Source organism: Lytechinus variegatus, chromosome 13, assembly GCF_018143015.1.
Source record: "Lytechinus variegatus isolate NC3 chromosome 13, Lvar_3.0, whole genome shotgun sequence".
In the NCBI taxonomy this organism is placed as follows: Eukaryota; Metazoa; Echinodermata; class Echinoidea; order Temnopleuroida; family Toxopneustidae; genus Lytechinus; species Lytechinus variegatus.
In genome coordinates, this window is record NC_054752.1 from 9,907,260 (window position 1) to 9,925,496 (window position 18,237).

At 36.0% G+C, this 18,237-nt stretch overlaps 1 protein-coding gene across 5 annotated transcripts in view; it reads right to left on the reverse strand.

Moving 5' to 3' along the window:
• The window catches only part of LOC121426908 (insulin-like growth factor 2 mRNA-binding protein 3), a 42,103-nt gene extending 28,903 nt beyond the window's left edge, over positions 1 to 13,200 (reverse strand). For 2 of the 5 annotated variants that reach the window (XM_041623318.1, XM_041623316.1), the window contains exons 1-3: positions 12,821 to 13,200; positions 10,770 to 10,830; positions 3,727 to 3,759 (exon numbers count right to left, since the gene is read on the reverse strand). In XM_041623318.1, the coding sequence (XP_041479252.1) occupies positions 3,727 to 3,759; positions 10,770 to 10,830; positions 12,821 to 12,995 (269 nt within the window). In that variant the 5' untranslated portion in view covers positions 12,996 to 13,200. The remainder of the gene's footprint in view (positions 1 to 3,726; positions 3,760 to 10,769; positions 10,831 to 12,820) is intronic. The other 3 variants (XM_041623320.1, XM_041623319.1, XM_041623317.1) reach the window with 2 other exon arrangements.
• Positions 13,201 to 18,237: the final 5,037 nt, after the last annotated feature.

Here is an 18,237-nt window from a genome sequence, read left to right on the forward strand (position 1 = left end):
TTGAATATGAAAAGTAAGCGTACTACTGTATCAATTAGACATTTTAATTCATATTGTACAAATCTTTAGTGAAACTGAAAGAGAATGAATATAATAAACAAAAACATCTGCCATCTTAAATTACTTGAATAGTGGTTGCTTAAAAACCTTATAAATACTACTGTATGTACAATTGTTTTATACACCGAAATAAAAATACCCAAATAATTATCTAGTTATTATCATTATAAAAATATAATGTGATCAATTAATATTTGCATATTAACCACATAACTGTGACTTCTTGCTTCCTTTAATCTGGAAAATAGTTTTTCAATTTCCTCATTGTATATATGCATGCACATATAAACAAGAAAACAATAGCCCATTAACAAATTTAGTCAAGTTATTTGCACAATTTAAATGTTAACTTGTGTCACTTGGAAATTTTGGCCTATTTGACTTTTGTGGTATTTGTTTTTCATTTCCGAACACAATTATGCGTGGGCATTATGGAACTGGAATTAGATTTACATTAAATATAACATATTTTTTATTCATGGGTATTTTTCTTTTCTAATTGGCCATCTTTAGCAATTTTGCGTCCATAAGCACGATCAGGGATCCAGTCACACAAACTGGTAATGGTTGTCTAACAGTCCATGTCTGATTACTGAAGATGATTAATACCCCACCCTACATGCATCACATAAACATTTGTAGCCATGATAATATGTAATAACCATGGCAACACAGTACCCAACAAATAGAGAAACTGTGTCCTGAACAACGTAGGAAATATGTGAGGGCAACAGGCGACTTCGCCCGTCATGTCTGCCCACATCGTCCCTAAAATTCCCCCCGAAATGCCTGCTTTGTGGCAACCAATCTTTCTAGAGTCACCCCAAGATCTGTCACAAACAATATTTTAGATTATTTAGAAAATCAATATTCTAACTATGGGGGAATAATTGTATTTGCTTTTATTTGCAATTGCGGTTTCCCTTAAAATGAAAAAAAAATAGCCCCCAAAATCCTGAAATAGCCCACATGTAGGGAAAAAAAAGATAGCCCCTAAAAAATAAAGTTTGTTTCCTAGCCCGGTCCTGAACATCTTCGCTCAAAGACCAATGTGGGTACCTAGTCCAGTTGAGAGGATTGGGCAAAGTTTGCTCTGCAACAATTTCCTGTGATTTACTGTCATGCTGTCATTACCATAGAAACGCAGTATGCGACATGATTAAAAAAAGGTATATTGCATGTCTTCACTCAAAGACCAATGATGTACATGTATGAGAAGTTAGATCTGCAAGATAACCAGCCACCAAACCATACACAAATTTTTCTCAACTCCTTAATGTAATTACCAGCAATTCAGCGGATTTTAAAAGGGGCTCTTTTTATTTCTGCCTCCCCCCAAAAAAAAGTGTTATTTGTTAAGCAATTATTTTGAGGGCAATCAGCAAGATATGAATGAAAAGTCAATGATGACTTTCCAAATGATACAGATTATTCTACATGTAAAGGACCGTTAGCTTCCATATCCCCATCATTATTTGAGAGAAAGAGTTGCATTCAAAATCTTACGTTTTCTCCCGAAAGCATGTAATTGTCTAGTCTTCAGACTCTTTCAGAAGCCTAACATTATGTGGTAGGTCGCTCTGAGTGAAAGTGTGTTGGAAGCCAGTGGAAAAATATACTGGGCTGTGATCAGCAGTGGGAAAGGGACAGGAAACATGATTTGTATCTGTAAAATAATCCCCTCTTTTACCCCTTTCATAAACCCAATTATGCAGCTAATAGCAGCATAATTTGGCCGTAAAATTGGAGGAGGACTTATCCGCATTATTTTGATGCTGCTATTATCCGCATAATAGCAGCATCGGGACAAGATTTTGAGTTTATGAACGCATTTCCAAATAATGCAGATAATTGCCATGGTGCGGTCACAAGGTCACCCTTTTCCAACACAACCGCATCGGAGGGGGCATGTCCAGTTGTCATGACGATTATCTGCCTTTTTCAGGACGGGCGCTCGTAAAAATAATGCGGCTTATTTTCGGAGTTTGTGAACGCAATTTTTATTGAATTATCCGCATTACTCTTAGGCAGCCAATTGGAGGATAGGTTTATGAAAAGGGTATTAGACTTAATATTTCTATTCATACTGGGACCCCCTTCCCCCCCCCCAAAAAAAAGGCAATTTAGGGGAAAAGGCATATAAAATGTCTGTATCACGAAAAAATGGAGCGATTTTGAAAAATAAATACAGTGCATGCGAGATTACCATCAAGAGTAAGCCCTTGAAACTTTCATCTTCAGTGAAAGACCCTATTCGGGTAAAGATTTCTTCACCATTCCATGTAGGAGGTAATAAAAATGAGTTTCAACTCACAATTAGGGTTGGATTTAATAGAGTTATTAAATCAAATTCAACAAGTTTAGAAGAATATAAATATTATTTCCAAAGCAGAAATTATTTAGTTAGAGAAAGAAAGATAAAAATAAAGGTGTATAAACTTCAATCTAAGCTAATCAAATGAACAAAATAATCATTAATAAGTTAGATTTCAACAAAATAATTATCATGAATGGATCAAATTGAGTGTATCATCCAGAATGGATAATGGCAACTGGTTGAATTCTTTGTTTGTTGGTAACTTACAAGTAGAAATGGGGAGGAGACATATATGGAAATTCATTAAAAAAAACACACACACACACTTTGGCATATCAAAAGCAGTGGCAAGCAATGCCACTGAGCTACACTACCACTACTAGCCAATCACAATCAAGAAGAGCATAATGGGAAGGGAAGGGGGCGGGGTTAAGGAATCCAATAAAAACCCACAGCAAACCACAAAAGAAGTTAGTGTCAATCAGAAGATAAAAGGCAAAAAATTGAAATTAAGATTCTAAAAGCTTTGCAGCAGCAAGTGCTTCTCGGCTACATTTGGAGGAATTAAAGGGAGAGTTCACCTTGCATATACAATTCTTTAACAGAAGCAGAAATTATAAAAAGAGAGCCGTGTTTATAGTGTTACACAAAAATATACTAGAATATTTACAACTGATCATAATTCGGGTGCATAGCACAAAGTCCCATGGACTTCAAATTACCATCAATTGTACAATCGATCCTATCTTTGACGTTTTAAGACCTAGGTCTGTTCCAGTTTGAGAATAAACAAATTTTGAAAAGGAACCACAATAGTGAAATAATTGGCGATAACTCAGTTTGCAAGCTCTACTCCAATTTGTTTTCAATTTGAACATATCATTCCATGAATCTGAGTTTATATATCATCAAAGGATTTTTTTTCCTCAATACAGTTCAAAAACAGTTTAAAAATTGGTGTTAGCATGATCAGGTTGTTGTAAACATTTGTATTTTATTTACAAATAGAGGGTCACTAATTTTTTTTTCAAATCATAGGTAATTCTCAAACTTCATAAGACCAATGAGGATATCCCAAATAAATATTTCTTCTTCTAATTTTTCTATCTAAACTTCATTATCAGAATTTTCATAACAGCTTTTGAAAGCATAATTGTGACTGAGTAACAAGTGTGCGGTATTCAGCCCCCCAAAAAATCAAATTACAAGGGAAATTAAAAGTCAAAGATAAAATTATAACACCAGCCCAGGCCGGTTCCCATGATTTACTTTCTGCTTCTATTAAATCAAATTATTTCAGGTTGAACCTTCCCTTTAAGGTGTTGAGGAGTAAGCGTTTGTCAACCTACCCCTGGTTTCCTGTCGATCCATTCTCCATTTGACTGTTGAGGGAAACACATGACAAATGCACATCAATTCAGAGAGGGGGAAGCAAAAGAATATACAGTTCTTACACAACAAAATTATCAATGGTATGGGACTTTATTCTTGTTTTTTTGTTTTGTACATGTGTTCATTGTGCTTTCTGTTGAAACTAAAGAAAGAATATACAGTTCTTACATGACAAAATTAGCAATGGTATGGGACTACATTCTTGTTTTTTTTTCTTTGAGGGAGGGATACATGTGTTCATTGTGCTTTCTGCTGAAACTAAAGAAAGAATATACAGTTCTTACACAACAAAATTATCAATGATATGGGACTACATTTTTTTTGAGGGGGGGGGAATACATGTGTTCATTATGCTTTCTGTTGAAACTAAAGAAAGAATATAGGCCTACAGTTCTTACACAACAAAATGATCAATGGTATGGGACTACATTCTTTTTTTTTGAGGGGGGGATACATGTGTTCATTTTACTTTCTGTTGAAACCAAAGAACAAAGATTAACTCTGAAGAAAATTAGTCATACATGTAACCCTACAGAGTACAGACAGTGTAGGCCAAGGTGTGTTTATTTGTTCAAATTCAGGTCAGCTTTCTTTGTACATAGGCCCTACTGTCATACATGTACATGTGACTCTCCTGAAAAAGTCATATATATGGTATAGGTAGCACATTCTTGAGGGTGGTGGGTGTATTGAACGAGACAGTCTTTGTCATCCACTATTTACATGTACAAATATACATGTAGGCCCATATGCACACTGACAATAGGCTTTAATCCCCCTAGATGGTGTGTATAGGCATTATATGCTTTGTCTCCCTTTAAAAATAATGTCCTTTTGATACAGATAAAGCCAAACTTCTTGAGTGCATACCTGCAGAAATGGGCACTGCACAATGAGAATTGGGGGTCTGAAGAGGACTGCTGAAAAGGGGCAAGCATAATTGGCTGATCACTTGTTGCATCTTTTTTTTTAAAGATTCTTGACCCCCCCCCATCCCCTCTCCATTAAAAATTCTGAACAGGAAGTGAACAGGAACCGAAGAGGAAGCGTTCTAACAACATGTAGTCAAACGTTTCTCCTGAAACTAAGAACTCTGCCTGCACTGTCACCTCGATCTATAACCTACATATGTAGAACTACATGTACATGTGCTGGTTCATGTATGTTCTATTCAATCCATTAATGATGACTGACAACCCCCAGGGAAATAATAAATCATAACTATAAAGAAAATAACCATAAATGGAGGAGTCAAGGTTACAATAAATTATTTGTAAAAACTGTGAGACAATGCTGTAAATTGTAATTGTTCTTCATAAAAGTCATATAATGAATGGACATGAAAACATAATGTACAATCACATTGTAAAAGTACATGTACAAGAGCAATTATAGAATTTCATAAAGTTCATGAGGGCAGCTGTTTTCGAAACCAACTAAATTGAACAAGAACCAATTCTTTCTTGGTACACAGAATGGTCCATCACTATGTAGCTGTACTTTACTGACAATGTAATGGCAATTTTAAAGAGAAATTCCAGTAGTTGCAGTAAACACTGATTTCATAAGAAAGTCTGTAAAACAAGGCTTGATTGTCAGTATATCATCGAGGATCTAGATCTGGTACAGTTACATTAACTGAACTTTGTGAAATCTTGAAATCTACGCTGAAAAATGTTCACACCGAAGATCCCCAACACAGATAAGCGCACGTGGGACAATGTATAATTATTGCTGAGAGCGTCGGGCCCGACGCCCTACCCGATTCCTGTGCTTATTTGGTGATTTCTCAGCAATTACACAATTTCTTCCAGAATTCTTTGGCACATGCATTTTATTTATACAAACAGACACTTTGGTGGTCATTTCATTGGATTCTGTACGAACTCATTTTGATATCGTTACCAAAACTAGCATTTACCTTTAAACTCACAATTGTGGCTAGACCTTTATTGTCGCCTACTTCCTGTGGGTTTATTTCTAATTCGCCAATTTACCAACTCGTCTAGTATCATTTGGTCTACCATCAGTTCGTCCACTCACCACACAGTCTACATTTACTTTCATTAAGTCTAATGCCGTTCCGTCTCATAACCAGTTGGTCCAATAGCCATTTAGTCAATATACCATTTGGTCTAATCAAACTGAAGTGTTAACTGTGCAAAATGAAGGAAAAAATGGGTATTATACCAACTGGTTATTAGACAGAGAGATGATTGGACCAAATGGTTATTGGACCAACTGGTTGTTAGACAAAATGTTGGACAGAATGGCATTAAGACTAAATGAAAGTAGACCATGTGGTGAATGGAAGAGTTTGCAGTAGACGAATTGGCAATTTATTTTACCTTTCGTGTCGCAGGAAGAGCTACATGTAGCTGTTCCATTATTATAACCCCATCTGGACTAAAATCTAATTATTTATTATCATTCAACCATGACAATCTACCCCACAAAACTAACAAATAGGCTCAATGGCAAACAAAAATTTTCAGAATTTATTATTTGGAGTAATAGTAGGTTTTAGGACCTACATGGTACAGGCCAACATGGAATATCAAACAATATATATAACAGCATTCAATATATTCCCTACAAAGAATGATAAAAAAAATTAAGTAAATTGAAAAAATACCACATATTTGGTTACCTTGCTCTACAAAAGGCATACATGTAGGACATGTACATGCTGGCTACATTAGCCTTCATGTACTAGGCCTATATTTGGCTTCATTACATGGTCAAGGAGGCCAGACCTAAAGCTATATATTGTAATGTTAAAAAGAGTGATGGGCATTGCGATTTTGCTCTATTAGAAAAATGAAAAGTTTGGTTGCTTTGTACTTCCACTGCAAATGAGTGTGAAATGGCATGCAAGAATTCACCAAGTATACAAAATTACTCTACATGTAAGGTTGCACACAATGTTGGCTACCAATAAGCACTGAACATGGTGGAGTTAAAAAAAAGAAAAAGCAATCTAGATTTGTACTCATTAATCATAATGACAAAGCAGCAGGTCTTATCCAATATAAAGTCTTATTTTTATCATTCTGACAATTACACTTATTCCTTTTAAATAAAAAGATTTGACAGAATAAAGCTTAGCTTTTCGTTTCGTGATTCATGGAGTACTAATACTAATACTACATTAAACGGTACGTCCTACAATTGTAAGTACGTTTAAATCTTCAACCCGTGCTTCCCTATGCCTACATGTACATGTTACTTGTACCACGTGTGCACTGCAAGTAGTTTCCATTTCTGCTGTACTGTACACACATAATACGCATCCAGCACACACATGTACAATGAATCAAGCGCAGTCTTGAATAGGGCTCGCAGACACAGCCAGTACATAGCAAGTCACTATGGAATGCTGACATGTGGAATCCAACAAGGTCACGTGGAGGTTATGTGTGGGCAATAGCTTCGCCAGGCTGCCCTTTCTACCTTTCTATATGGGTATTGTGCTTTGCTTTATGGGCTGGTGGGTGTGTATGTTGTACACGCTAAACACTGTTCGAAACCCATACACACACATACACATAGTATACAAGGGCACGGAAACCAGCATGAGAGTTTCTGCCAGGGATATATATAAAGCACAATGAATGCTCGTGGTAAAAGGAGTGTTTTCTTTTATTCAGCAACATATGTTCACCAGAATCTATTCACAGCAGGGTTAAAATCTAATAAACCATTCACGATTTTCTCCCCCAAATAGAATACATCCTTGCGACCTACAACATAATTTTGATATCCCTTCCAAATATTTGACAAATAAAAAGGAAATAAACTCAGAATTTTTTTGCACAGGAACCAACCAATTAAACTGAAGGCCATTCATCACATACATGTATAAGTTCTAAAATTATTAAAGTCTGAAATATAGGCCCTACATGTACATTAACTTTTAAATGTGCACATTGCTTTTGAATGTTGTTTCTTCCCCTTTCCAAATACAATTTGAATTGACCTGCCTAGGTACTTACAGAAATTTGAACTCCATGAGCGAAATGCCAACCACAAAACAAATATCGATCTGTGAATTTTGGGGGTCATGTTTACTTTTTCCTTTCCTCCTTGTCTGGCACTCAAATATCTGTCAGTTAATACAGTTTTTAGATTACAAATAGGCCCTAGGCCTATATGAAATTGGGGCCATGTCAGGGAAAAACTAAAACAGGGACTCCAGTGATTTTACCCCCGAAATGTTAAAGAGAGACCAGTGTCCCGTCTTACAAAGAGTTGCGATTGATCCAATGTTGCTATGGACGGCCAACAACGTCAATATCTATCATGCATGTTTCTTCAAAATATATGATGTATATTCATGCATTCATTGTTTTCTTGAAAATTTGCTGTGCTTCTCTCTGCTTACAAGGGACATTGTGCCAATTCCCTGTAGAAAAAATTATGACACCAATGGATTTCCATAGAGTATTAATATTTCAAAAAGGAGCCCTGGAAAATCTCCATTCATTTGCAATTTTTTGGTTATCCAATGTTGCGGATGTAGACAGTAGACCTAGGCCTACTTGTAAGTCGTGAAAGGTAGCCCCGAAAACATACTACATCTTTGGCCTGTGCTGTAACCCCAGCTTTCTATTTTCTCAATTTAAATGCCAATTCTCTTTTCTTTGGTGTTCTAAACATTACATTCCATGTTCTTCTGTGACATGTACAAGTACACCAAAAAAAAAATTGCAATTTGTAAATTTGGTTCATGCATTGTGGCAACATATCCAGAGTTTTTTTTTTTTTTTTTAATATAAAGCAAACTGCCTACATGTAAATATAAGCTCTGTCCATCTTGCACCTCCTTTGGATAATACATGCAAGTGCTTCATGAGATGAACTACATGTACTTTGCAAATCTTTGCTCAATTATTTTTGGACTTTGGCACAAGAAAAGTCAAAATAAATTGTTACGTAGACCATAAAAATAATCATTGAAAGTGACCTGGGAGCGGTGATTTGTAAGATAACAATCTTGCAAAAAAGATGGATGTATAAGAGAATAAAACTTGTTCCTATTTTGGTTTTGCGATTCTAGATGAAATATGTAAGCTGATCTCATCTTAATATCTTAGTCTTCTCAATAAAATCTGCAATAGAATTTCCCAGGTTACATTAACCTCCCCAGCCCATCTTGGATATCCAAACTAAGGTATTAAGACATTGCACTCTTTTTGTTTTATTTATTCCAAATGTTTTTAAACTTTCTAATCTTAGACCTTTGTCATAAGTCAAAATAAAACCTCAATGAGTTCAACCTGGGCCACATTTCACAAAACATGTTTGAAGCAACTACCGAGATCCTTCAATCTGCTTGGCCGATGGCAAACTTGTTATAATAAACCTTTATGAAACAAGACCCTGGCTTGCCAACCCACATTTGTTCCATTGCTATGAGAGCCCAATACAGGCCTACATGTAGAACGAGTTGCAATCAATAGGCGGCACGCTGCACCAGCCGACATTGCTCAATTTTTAGATTTTAGCCTGATCTACGCGATTAATCTCGAGATTCAAGAAACCCCATTTTCACCAGCGCAAGAAGAGCAATTCATTCTCGAGCCAGGCATCGATGCATTATGGTGTGACGCCGTAATAAATAATCCAGAGTGCGTCTGCACCTACATGTACATGAAGGAATGGGATAATTCGTGAATAGTGCACTATTTTGCAACAAATCCTAAATTGACTTGGGATTGCAATCTCGAGATTAATCCAGCAAACTACCTTGATGATTGCGTCTCTATTACAAATAATCAGCCAATCAAAATAAAGATTTGCAAGGTAGTGATCACTGATGGCAAAATGATCATACGGGGACAACAGGGCTCCAGTCTCACAAATAGTTAAAATTGATCCAATCACCCTCAACTACAGTATTATAGAAATCTAGCATTGTCACAATTTTTTTCTACAAGAAATTTACACTGTCCTTTGTGAACAAAGAGAAGCACAATGAATTTTCATGAAAACAATGAAATGAATATCTCTAGACAATATTTTGAACAAATTGCATTTTAGATATTGATGTTGCTGGCTTTCTATAGATGTGGTCGATCAGATCGATCGCAAGTCTTTGTAAGATTGGCCTACTTTCTACGGTCAAGAGCCTGACTCGGAGGCATAAAATACAACAAAAGTTCAATCTGACAATACTATGAACCAATAAGAAATGCACATGAGACACAAGAGGAGAAATCAATTTGGATGAGGATAAGACATCATCTAATTCTTAACTCTGGACATCTAGAATCATCCAAAATTAGGCCTATCCAAAAGTGGGTGGTCTAAAGATTATAGAAGTAATACATGCACAGTACTTCTGAAAACAAGGTTCAAAGGTCAAACCAATCAAATTTGGGCTTGCCAATGTCAAAAATAATACACACAAATGACCAGACCTGTCTACCAGTATGAACAATTTGAAATCCATATCCTCATTCAGTCTGTAGTTCAAAGTATTCTATAAAGCAATCAATTTTTCCTAATATTTCCTAAATTCTAGTTTTATATCCTAAAACATTTGAACTCTTTTCTTTTTTTAATTTTCAGTACATGACATAAATAACCCATTGGGCTACACTGTAGATGCCGAGATAACTCAGCCTAGATATGGGAAACAGACTTAACTTCTTCATAATTCAGTGCACCTCGAACAAATACATGTAGTGAATAGTCAAACAGCGGACATACTATGCTAACGTCAGAAACTCAAAAATAAGTTACAAAAAAAAAAACTCCACTTTCTGTCAGAAAAACAAATAGGCCCACATACTTAGAAAATCATAATCTATGGTAGACGATGAATGAAAACTGTCTCTTTTAAACATTACATCAACTTATCAAAGTTCTGGCTTTATAGATCGATAGTACTTGACAATATTTGTAGGTACCAAACAATATACAGGTAAGAACTAATTTTTTCATTATCATTAAAAACACATATTTAAATCATAAAGTAAATTTTGATTTGTGATACCTTCTTGTTTTTCTTGGAACTGATGGCTCCACTTTGATGTGTCCTCCCTGTAGATGGTAACCTGCAATATACACAAACATAAAAGACAATAAAAGAAATGTTAACCTACATTTCGAAAAATAATAATACATGAGATTTGTATAGCGCACTTTCCATCTTGATAAGCACAGGACAATAAGTGGGGAATGATTACTTGAAGTCTCAAGTCAAAATTGGAAAATCAGTATTTTTTTCTGTGATTTCCTTTTTAAAACCATGTCCATGTCTATAAAATGAAATTTCAACAGGCCTTAAGGTTTGATTTACAAGGGTGTAGCCACTTTTTTATATTAAAAAAGCTGAGCTTTATAAACAGCACAAATGGGGGGGGGGAATCTGCAAGGAGCTATACATGTAGTATAAAGGGCATAAAAATACCAAAAGCCAGTAAAATGACTTTCAGCCCAAACGATAGGACATCCAAGGTCAAAGTTCATTAAAGGACAAGTCCATCCCAACAAAAAGTTAACTTGAATAAACATAGAAAAATCAAACACAAGAGCATAACACTGACAATTTCATCCAGAATCGGATGTAAAATAAGAAAGTTTAGACATTTTAAAGTTTTGCTTAATTTCACAAACAGTTATATGCACATCCTGGTCGGTAGGCAAATGAGCAGACTGATGATGTCACCCATTCACTATTTCTTTTACAAATATGAAACATAAAAAAATCAAATTTTCTTGTCTGTGAAACAAAATTTTATTCCTCCCTGAACATGTGGAATTGTCACTATCTATAACAGTTTATGGTTAAGTCAAGTTGGTCCTTATTGTCAAATCTATAAAAGTTGAAAAATTATATAATTAAACCATTAACAAATGAAATAGTGAGGGACATAACGGACTCTCATTTGCATGTCACTGAGTTGTGCAGGTCTGTTTTGTGAAAAATATAAAGTGAAACTTTAAAAATGTCCTAACTTCTCAGCATTGTGATTGTTTGATTTTTCTCTTTCGATTCAATCAACTTTTTGTTGGGGTGGACTTATCCTTTAAAGTGGAATCCAACACAGCTACAAAATTATTTTCTCACGGAAAAATAAATACCATACTGTCAAACAATAGATTTAGTTGAAAAGTATCGGAATAAAAAATTAGAAAGTAATTTTTTTCATCAAAGTTGTTACAATTTGTATGCACTATACCTAAGAATGTAGTATAGAGACCTGTTGACTGTATGGTACAGACCAAAAAACATTCCATTTTGATCCTAGGCTAGTGTCCTATTCTGTAAATGCTAAAATGTCATACTTTTTCTCAAGTTTTCATAAAATGGTATTTTTCTTCCATGGGGACATAGCATATGCTATTTTTGGACTACCATTTTGGGAAGAGAAGTCAGATTTTGATAATTATTTTGTCAAAACATGCAGACTGATTATCATATTTACAAGTTTAATTTCACCATCCGACAAGCAAGGCCAGCAGGAAATGGTTTTCTACACCGGATTTAGATATTCTTGCTCTGAAAACAAAAAAAAAGTGCCAGACGCTTTCGACAGTAACCTTGTGTTTTAGCGATTTTCTCTCCATGTGTCGTCTCCACTCCAGACTCCCACCCCACGAAAGTGCTACGAATCCCGCTACGAACATGACAAATTAATTAGGCAACAATGTCCCTGCCATACGGCATAAACATATTTTTATTTCTAAATCAAGTAGAATCTTTGAGACATAGCATACATGTAGACTCTCTAAATCATTGGACATCGAATTCGAACTTTTAGTTTTGAATCATTTATGGACTCAACATGCGAGTGGCTCTCTCCAAAAAATAATATTTTCTCTCTCTGCTCTGTGCAACAAATTCAGATTCAGAAATAGGGCCTAGATCTAGGCCAAATCAGACGGCAACTTTCACAATCAACTTATCAACTTCTATAACACCAATACAAATAAACAAACAAACATGATCAAGGAGGACTTTTATACGTATTCAGACATTAGATTACAGAATAATGTTATCTCAATGTTGACAAGATATAATATGAAAATGTCAGACTTTACCGTTTAGTTTCTCGGTGGCCCTTTCGACCAACTCTTCGTTGGAAACATCCACAAATGCAAATCCATTTTTCTTCATCAAGATTTCTTGAACTGGGATGTCGTTGTCCTCGAAAAGTTTTCGGAGTTCCTCTTCGGTTACTTCACGGGGCAGTTTTCCTACATACAGCTTGTTCATTTTGCTGATTATTTGATTTGGGATTGAACGGAATTTTATGAAATTTAGATGTGTCTCCGGTGTGAGGGAAGAGAAGTGTGTGTATGTGTGGGTAATGTGCTGGGCTGATTTCCGTCTGCACCCGCGATCTTCGCATTGAAATCATACACGACGCGCGCGCAGCGTACGGGCGTTCGCTTGCAAGCGCAAGCTTATGCTTTTTTTCTCGGCTTTTTTTTACCCAAGCTTTTCTCCGTGTACATACATGCTTCGCATAGCTCGACAGCTCCGTGCCGGGGCCACGTGGTCACGACCTTATGTCGTCATAATTGACACCATGAACGCGACGCCTACGCACAATTTATCGTATTGTGATTGGTGGAATATCCAGAGATCCCACCCCTTTCGTGAGCACTATTCTCAATCTCGTCGAGATGTTGCCCCGATTGTTGCTCCTTTCATATTCATCCATAAAACATATAAAAATCAAACACTTCTTTGCGGACCCCCGGGTGTGGACCTCATTCTTTCATTTCAAATACGACGCTATAGAAAAAAAAAATACATTGGGGGGGAGGGGCACGTGCCCCCCCCCCTGAATAAAATACTAGGGGAGACGATATATACCCGGGCGATATGCATACATATATGACAAAATAAACATTGATGGCACTTTTTTTGTCTAAAGCTGTTAATTTCATAAGTGAAAAAAGGGAGAAAAATCGTCATTGACGGGGGGGGGGGAGCCTATACAGTATTATCTAGAAGTGATTAGCCTCGCAAATGTCCGACGAGTATCCCCCCCTCACAAACATACCTTTGCTAAACACTTTCTTTTTTCTTTTTTCTTCTAGGTCTACTTGCAATTTAAAAATGATAATAATTCATTGCTCGCAATCTTATTAAAATGAAATATAGTTTTTATAAGTTATGATTATAAGTCCTTCGCAGTGAGTTTTAATTATGTTTTCCCAAGAAATTTTCAACTGCTCTATAAACGCGACTTCTATATTCCATTTTACACAAAATTGGTAGGGGGTCATAGGCCTATAGTCGAATCCAGGGCCGTGCCGCGCGTTTCCGTTTTACACCCTGGCGAAGGCATTTTCCGGAAAAGTAGCCAAAAAGCGACTAGTGAAGAGTCTACGTCTACGTTTGTTTACATATCAGCTGGGCGCGCGATCCAAAGTCCGCACCGAAGTTATCCGCAGAACATACCGTACTTGCAAATTCCAGGTTCAATACGAATGTTTGCCTTGATCATTTGCCTTGCCGATTTGCTGATGTCCGTCTTTCTCTCTATCTGTCTATATATCTATCTCTCAAATTATATCTCTATCTATCTATGTAAATGCAGTATCTATCTATCTAATAATCTTCTCTGTCTCTCTCATTCTTTATCTAACATCTATCTCAAATTCTCTATCCATCTATCTATCCATCTGTCTGTCTTTCTCTATTTCTCTCTATTTATCTATTTTTTAACTAGAGTATCTATCTGTTAATTTGTTAATAATCTCCTCTGTCTCTCTCATTCTTTAATTATCTATTTAATATCTCTATCTATCTATCCATCTGTCTGTCTTTCTCTTATTCTCTCTATCTATATATCTGTCTATCTATGTATCTATTTATCTATTGATTTGTCTATCTTCTCTGTCTCTCTCATTCTTTATCTTTCTATCTATATCTAACATCTATTTATCTGTCTCTCAAATTCTCTATCTCTCCTTCTCTAGCATCTGTCTGTCTTTTTTCTCATTTCTCTTTGTCCGTCCATATTTCTATTTATCTACCGAACATCTATCTATCCTTCTCTCTCTCTTTCTCTCTCTCGATCCCCTCTTACTCTGTATATCGACCTTTCTGTCTCTCCCCCTCTCTCTATTTATCTATCTATCCATCCATCTTTCCCTCCTTCTCTCTCTTTCTATCTATCTATCCACCTCTCTCTCTGTCTATTTCTATCTATCTATCTATCTGTCTATAGTTGTCTCCTCTATCTATTTATCAGTCTTCTATATCTATCTTTCGGCAGCTTCTAAGTGTATCAATCCATCAAACTTCAATTTGACTTTCCATTATAAGTATCTGTTTATTTTGATTTTGTCTGTCATTCCATTCATTTAGTTAATAATTTATTTTTAGAAAAAAAACTATCATAAACAACGCGACTGCAAAAGCATGTTCGGATTTCACTCCTGACTGCCGCTCTCTCGGTACATGAAGTGCCGAGGAACTCTGTGCTCTGATCAGTATTAATTGCATGCGGTGGTGGACCACTGAGATCAGTGTGGTGGACTCGCCTGTGTCGCACGCTGCATGCAACCAGCGACGTGTGTAGACTCTTCACTAGTCGCTTTTTGGCTACTTTTCCGGAAAATGCCTTCGCCAGGGTGTAAAACGGAAACGCGCGGCCGTGCCCCCTCCCATATTGGCGGCTCATAAAATTAAGGAAATTATTTTCAATATTTTGTCTTGTTGTTTCTAATACTCCTGCTGTAAATATTGTAACTATCAACTTAATTACAGTATTACAACTACTTATATCGGAGGCTTCAAATCGATATACTTTTGAATCATTTAATTTGGTTTAATCTATAAGCTTTATCTACCTCTATGTCTGGATCCCATGTTTTACACTCTATTGTATCTCGACACAGATGGCGCTATTCCATAACAGAGAACGAAAAAAAAGGAAATAGAAAAGGACAACAGGGAAAAACAAGAAATTTCATGAAGTATATCGGGAAGGGAATAATTTGGAAAAAGGGGGAAACTTTACTGTCATTATATAGAAAATTTTGTTCGTGCTTCGCGCTCACATTTTTTGTTGTAAATACATATATAAATCTGATCAAGAAGATATCTAGGGCTTAAAAAATATCCCGTTGTCAGGACAATATGCACATTTTTTTTGCTCGCGATTCAAGTTTTTTGTTATTCTACATCAGGGAAATTACGCACCTTGTTTATGATTACCCCCCCAAAAAAAAAAATCAGCTCGCACTACGCGCTCAGATTATTTGATTGGTGAGATATGTATCTTGTTCATGAATCACTGCAAATAGTCCTGGTTGAGTATTCAGGATGTCAATATATTGGTTAAAAATAATAATAATAATAAAACAGCTTGCGATTCGCGCTATTATGTACAGTGCCTCATCATGTTCATAATTAGGCCCTAAAAAAAGCTGCTTAGAATATTTAATAAATTTTCAGGTGTGAATAGATGAAATGGTGAAAAAAATAGCTCGCGCTTCGGACGCTTGCACTACTTATCAAAGAACAAGTCCACCCCAAGAAAAAGTTGATTTCAATGAAAAGAGAAAAATCAAACAAGAACACTAACATTTCATTAAAATCGGGTGTAAAAATGAAAAAAAAGTTATGGCATCTTAAAGTTTTGCTAAATTTTACGAAACAACTATATTAACATCGGTACATGGATTGAGGAGACCGATGTCATCATCCACTCACTATTTGTATTTCATTACAGCATGGAAAATTCAAATTATCTCCTCATTGCCATGTGAATCAAAGTTTTATTCCTCTCTGAACACATGCATGAGCGTGTAATTATTACAATGTTTTTTTAACATTTTGTGGTATACAGACAAGAGGGTAATTTTTGTCAACGAATCTGTACTAAAAGATACATGAATATTTTACAATTCAAGCAATAAAAAAAATAAATAGATAGTGAGTGAAGGACATCATCGACTATTCCTCTCCATTATTTTGCATAGCTAGCGTACCTACGGGGGGGGGCAGTCTGCCCCCCCCCCCTGACGAGCCACAACCTATGCAAAGGACGTATCCCTACTCCCCCCCCCTGAGGAGCTTGAAAGACCTTTTTTGCCCCCCTGACGAGCTCTTGAAGACCTTTCTTTTTTTTTGCTTGTCATTTTTTTTCTGGTACGAAATCCTTTATTTCTGATTGAAAACCTTTTTTTTTCTTTGCTTGTCAATTTTTCTTGGCGGACGGTTTTGCCCCCCCCCCCTGTGGAAAATCCTAGGTAAGCCACTGTGCATAGGGCCTCACTGAATTCTGTGAGTAATAAGCGTGACTTTAAAATGTCATAAATTTCTTATTTTACAACCGATTTTGATGATATTCCATTGTTATGCTCCTTTTATTTTTCTCTTTTTATTCAAATCAACATTTTTACTGGGGTGGACTTGATCTTGTGCTTAGAATAAGGCTAAGATGGCAATAAAGCGTCAGTCTCTAAGGACAGCCCACTCAAGGCGGTAAAGATAAAAAATAGAAATCAACTTTTTAGGCGTCAAATGGGGGAAATGTGGATGAAAATATCTTTACCCCCTCACCAACAGTATAGCGTAATTTAGTGAGCAAACAATTTTAAGGGGTCAGACATTCAAAATTCAAATTTATTTATTTCTGTTTCTGTTTGTGGTAACTCCCGTAGGAACTCGGCAGGACAGCATTTTGCTGGTAAACGCCAAGCTGGTATACCAATTACCAACGAAACATTGGTATTTCACTTCCATCAAACAAAAACAAATTGTATACCATATATAAACATAAGTATTTGTGTCCGTTGCAAAGAAACAAAAATAATAATACATATGTTGTGAAAAAAAAACCACTTAGACAATTTGGGCAACACATTGGATGTTTCAAATAAGTAAGCAGTAGAAATTAAATTAAGATGGACTCGGAGGGACATGCCGTATAGGGCCAAATTAATTTGGAAAAATATGCGAGAGAGCAAAATTATTGATAACTTTATTACCAAAATAAAATTTTGTGATAAAATTTGACATAGTAAACGTATTTCATTTTCTCTTTCCTTTGGTCCTTTTTTGTCGTGAAAAATTGGGGGGGCCCCCATATCTGACCCTCGCATATAATTACTCCCTTTATAAACCATCACTTCACGCTATCGTCATTATCATTTTAGTCTATACTCTATAGGCCTACTATACCTTTTTCTCACTATGTCAAATAAGAAAAAAAGTTGGTCGATAATCATTATTGGTGTTAGCAGACCAAATGGGTCTCAGACCAAAATGGGAATCAGACGAATTATTGGGCGTATAATGGTATAATTATAATGAAATTTTGCATGCTGGCTGCGCCGGGATTGAGAGTCAGAAAACATGGAGTGCGAATTTGTCTGAAAAAAAAATTGACAAGCCCCCAATAAAGATAAATAAATACATTTAATCACGGGTCATCAGTCCAAAATAAAGGATATTTCTCCCCAGCCCGGGCAAAAAAAAAATATGTTGACAA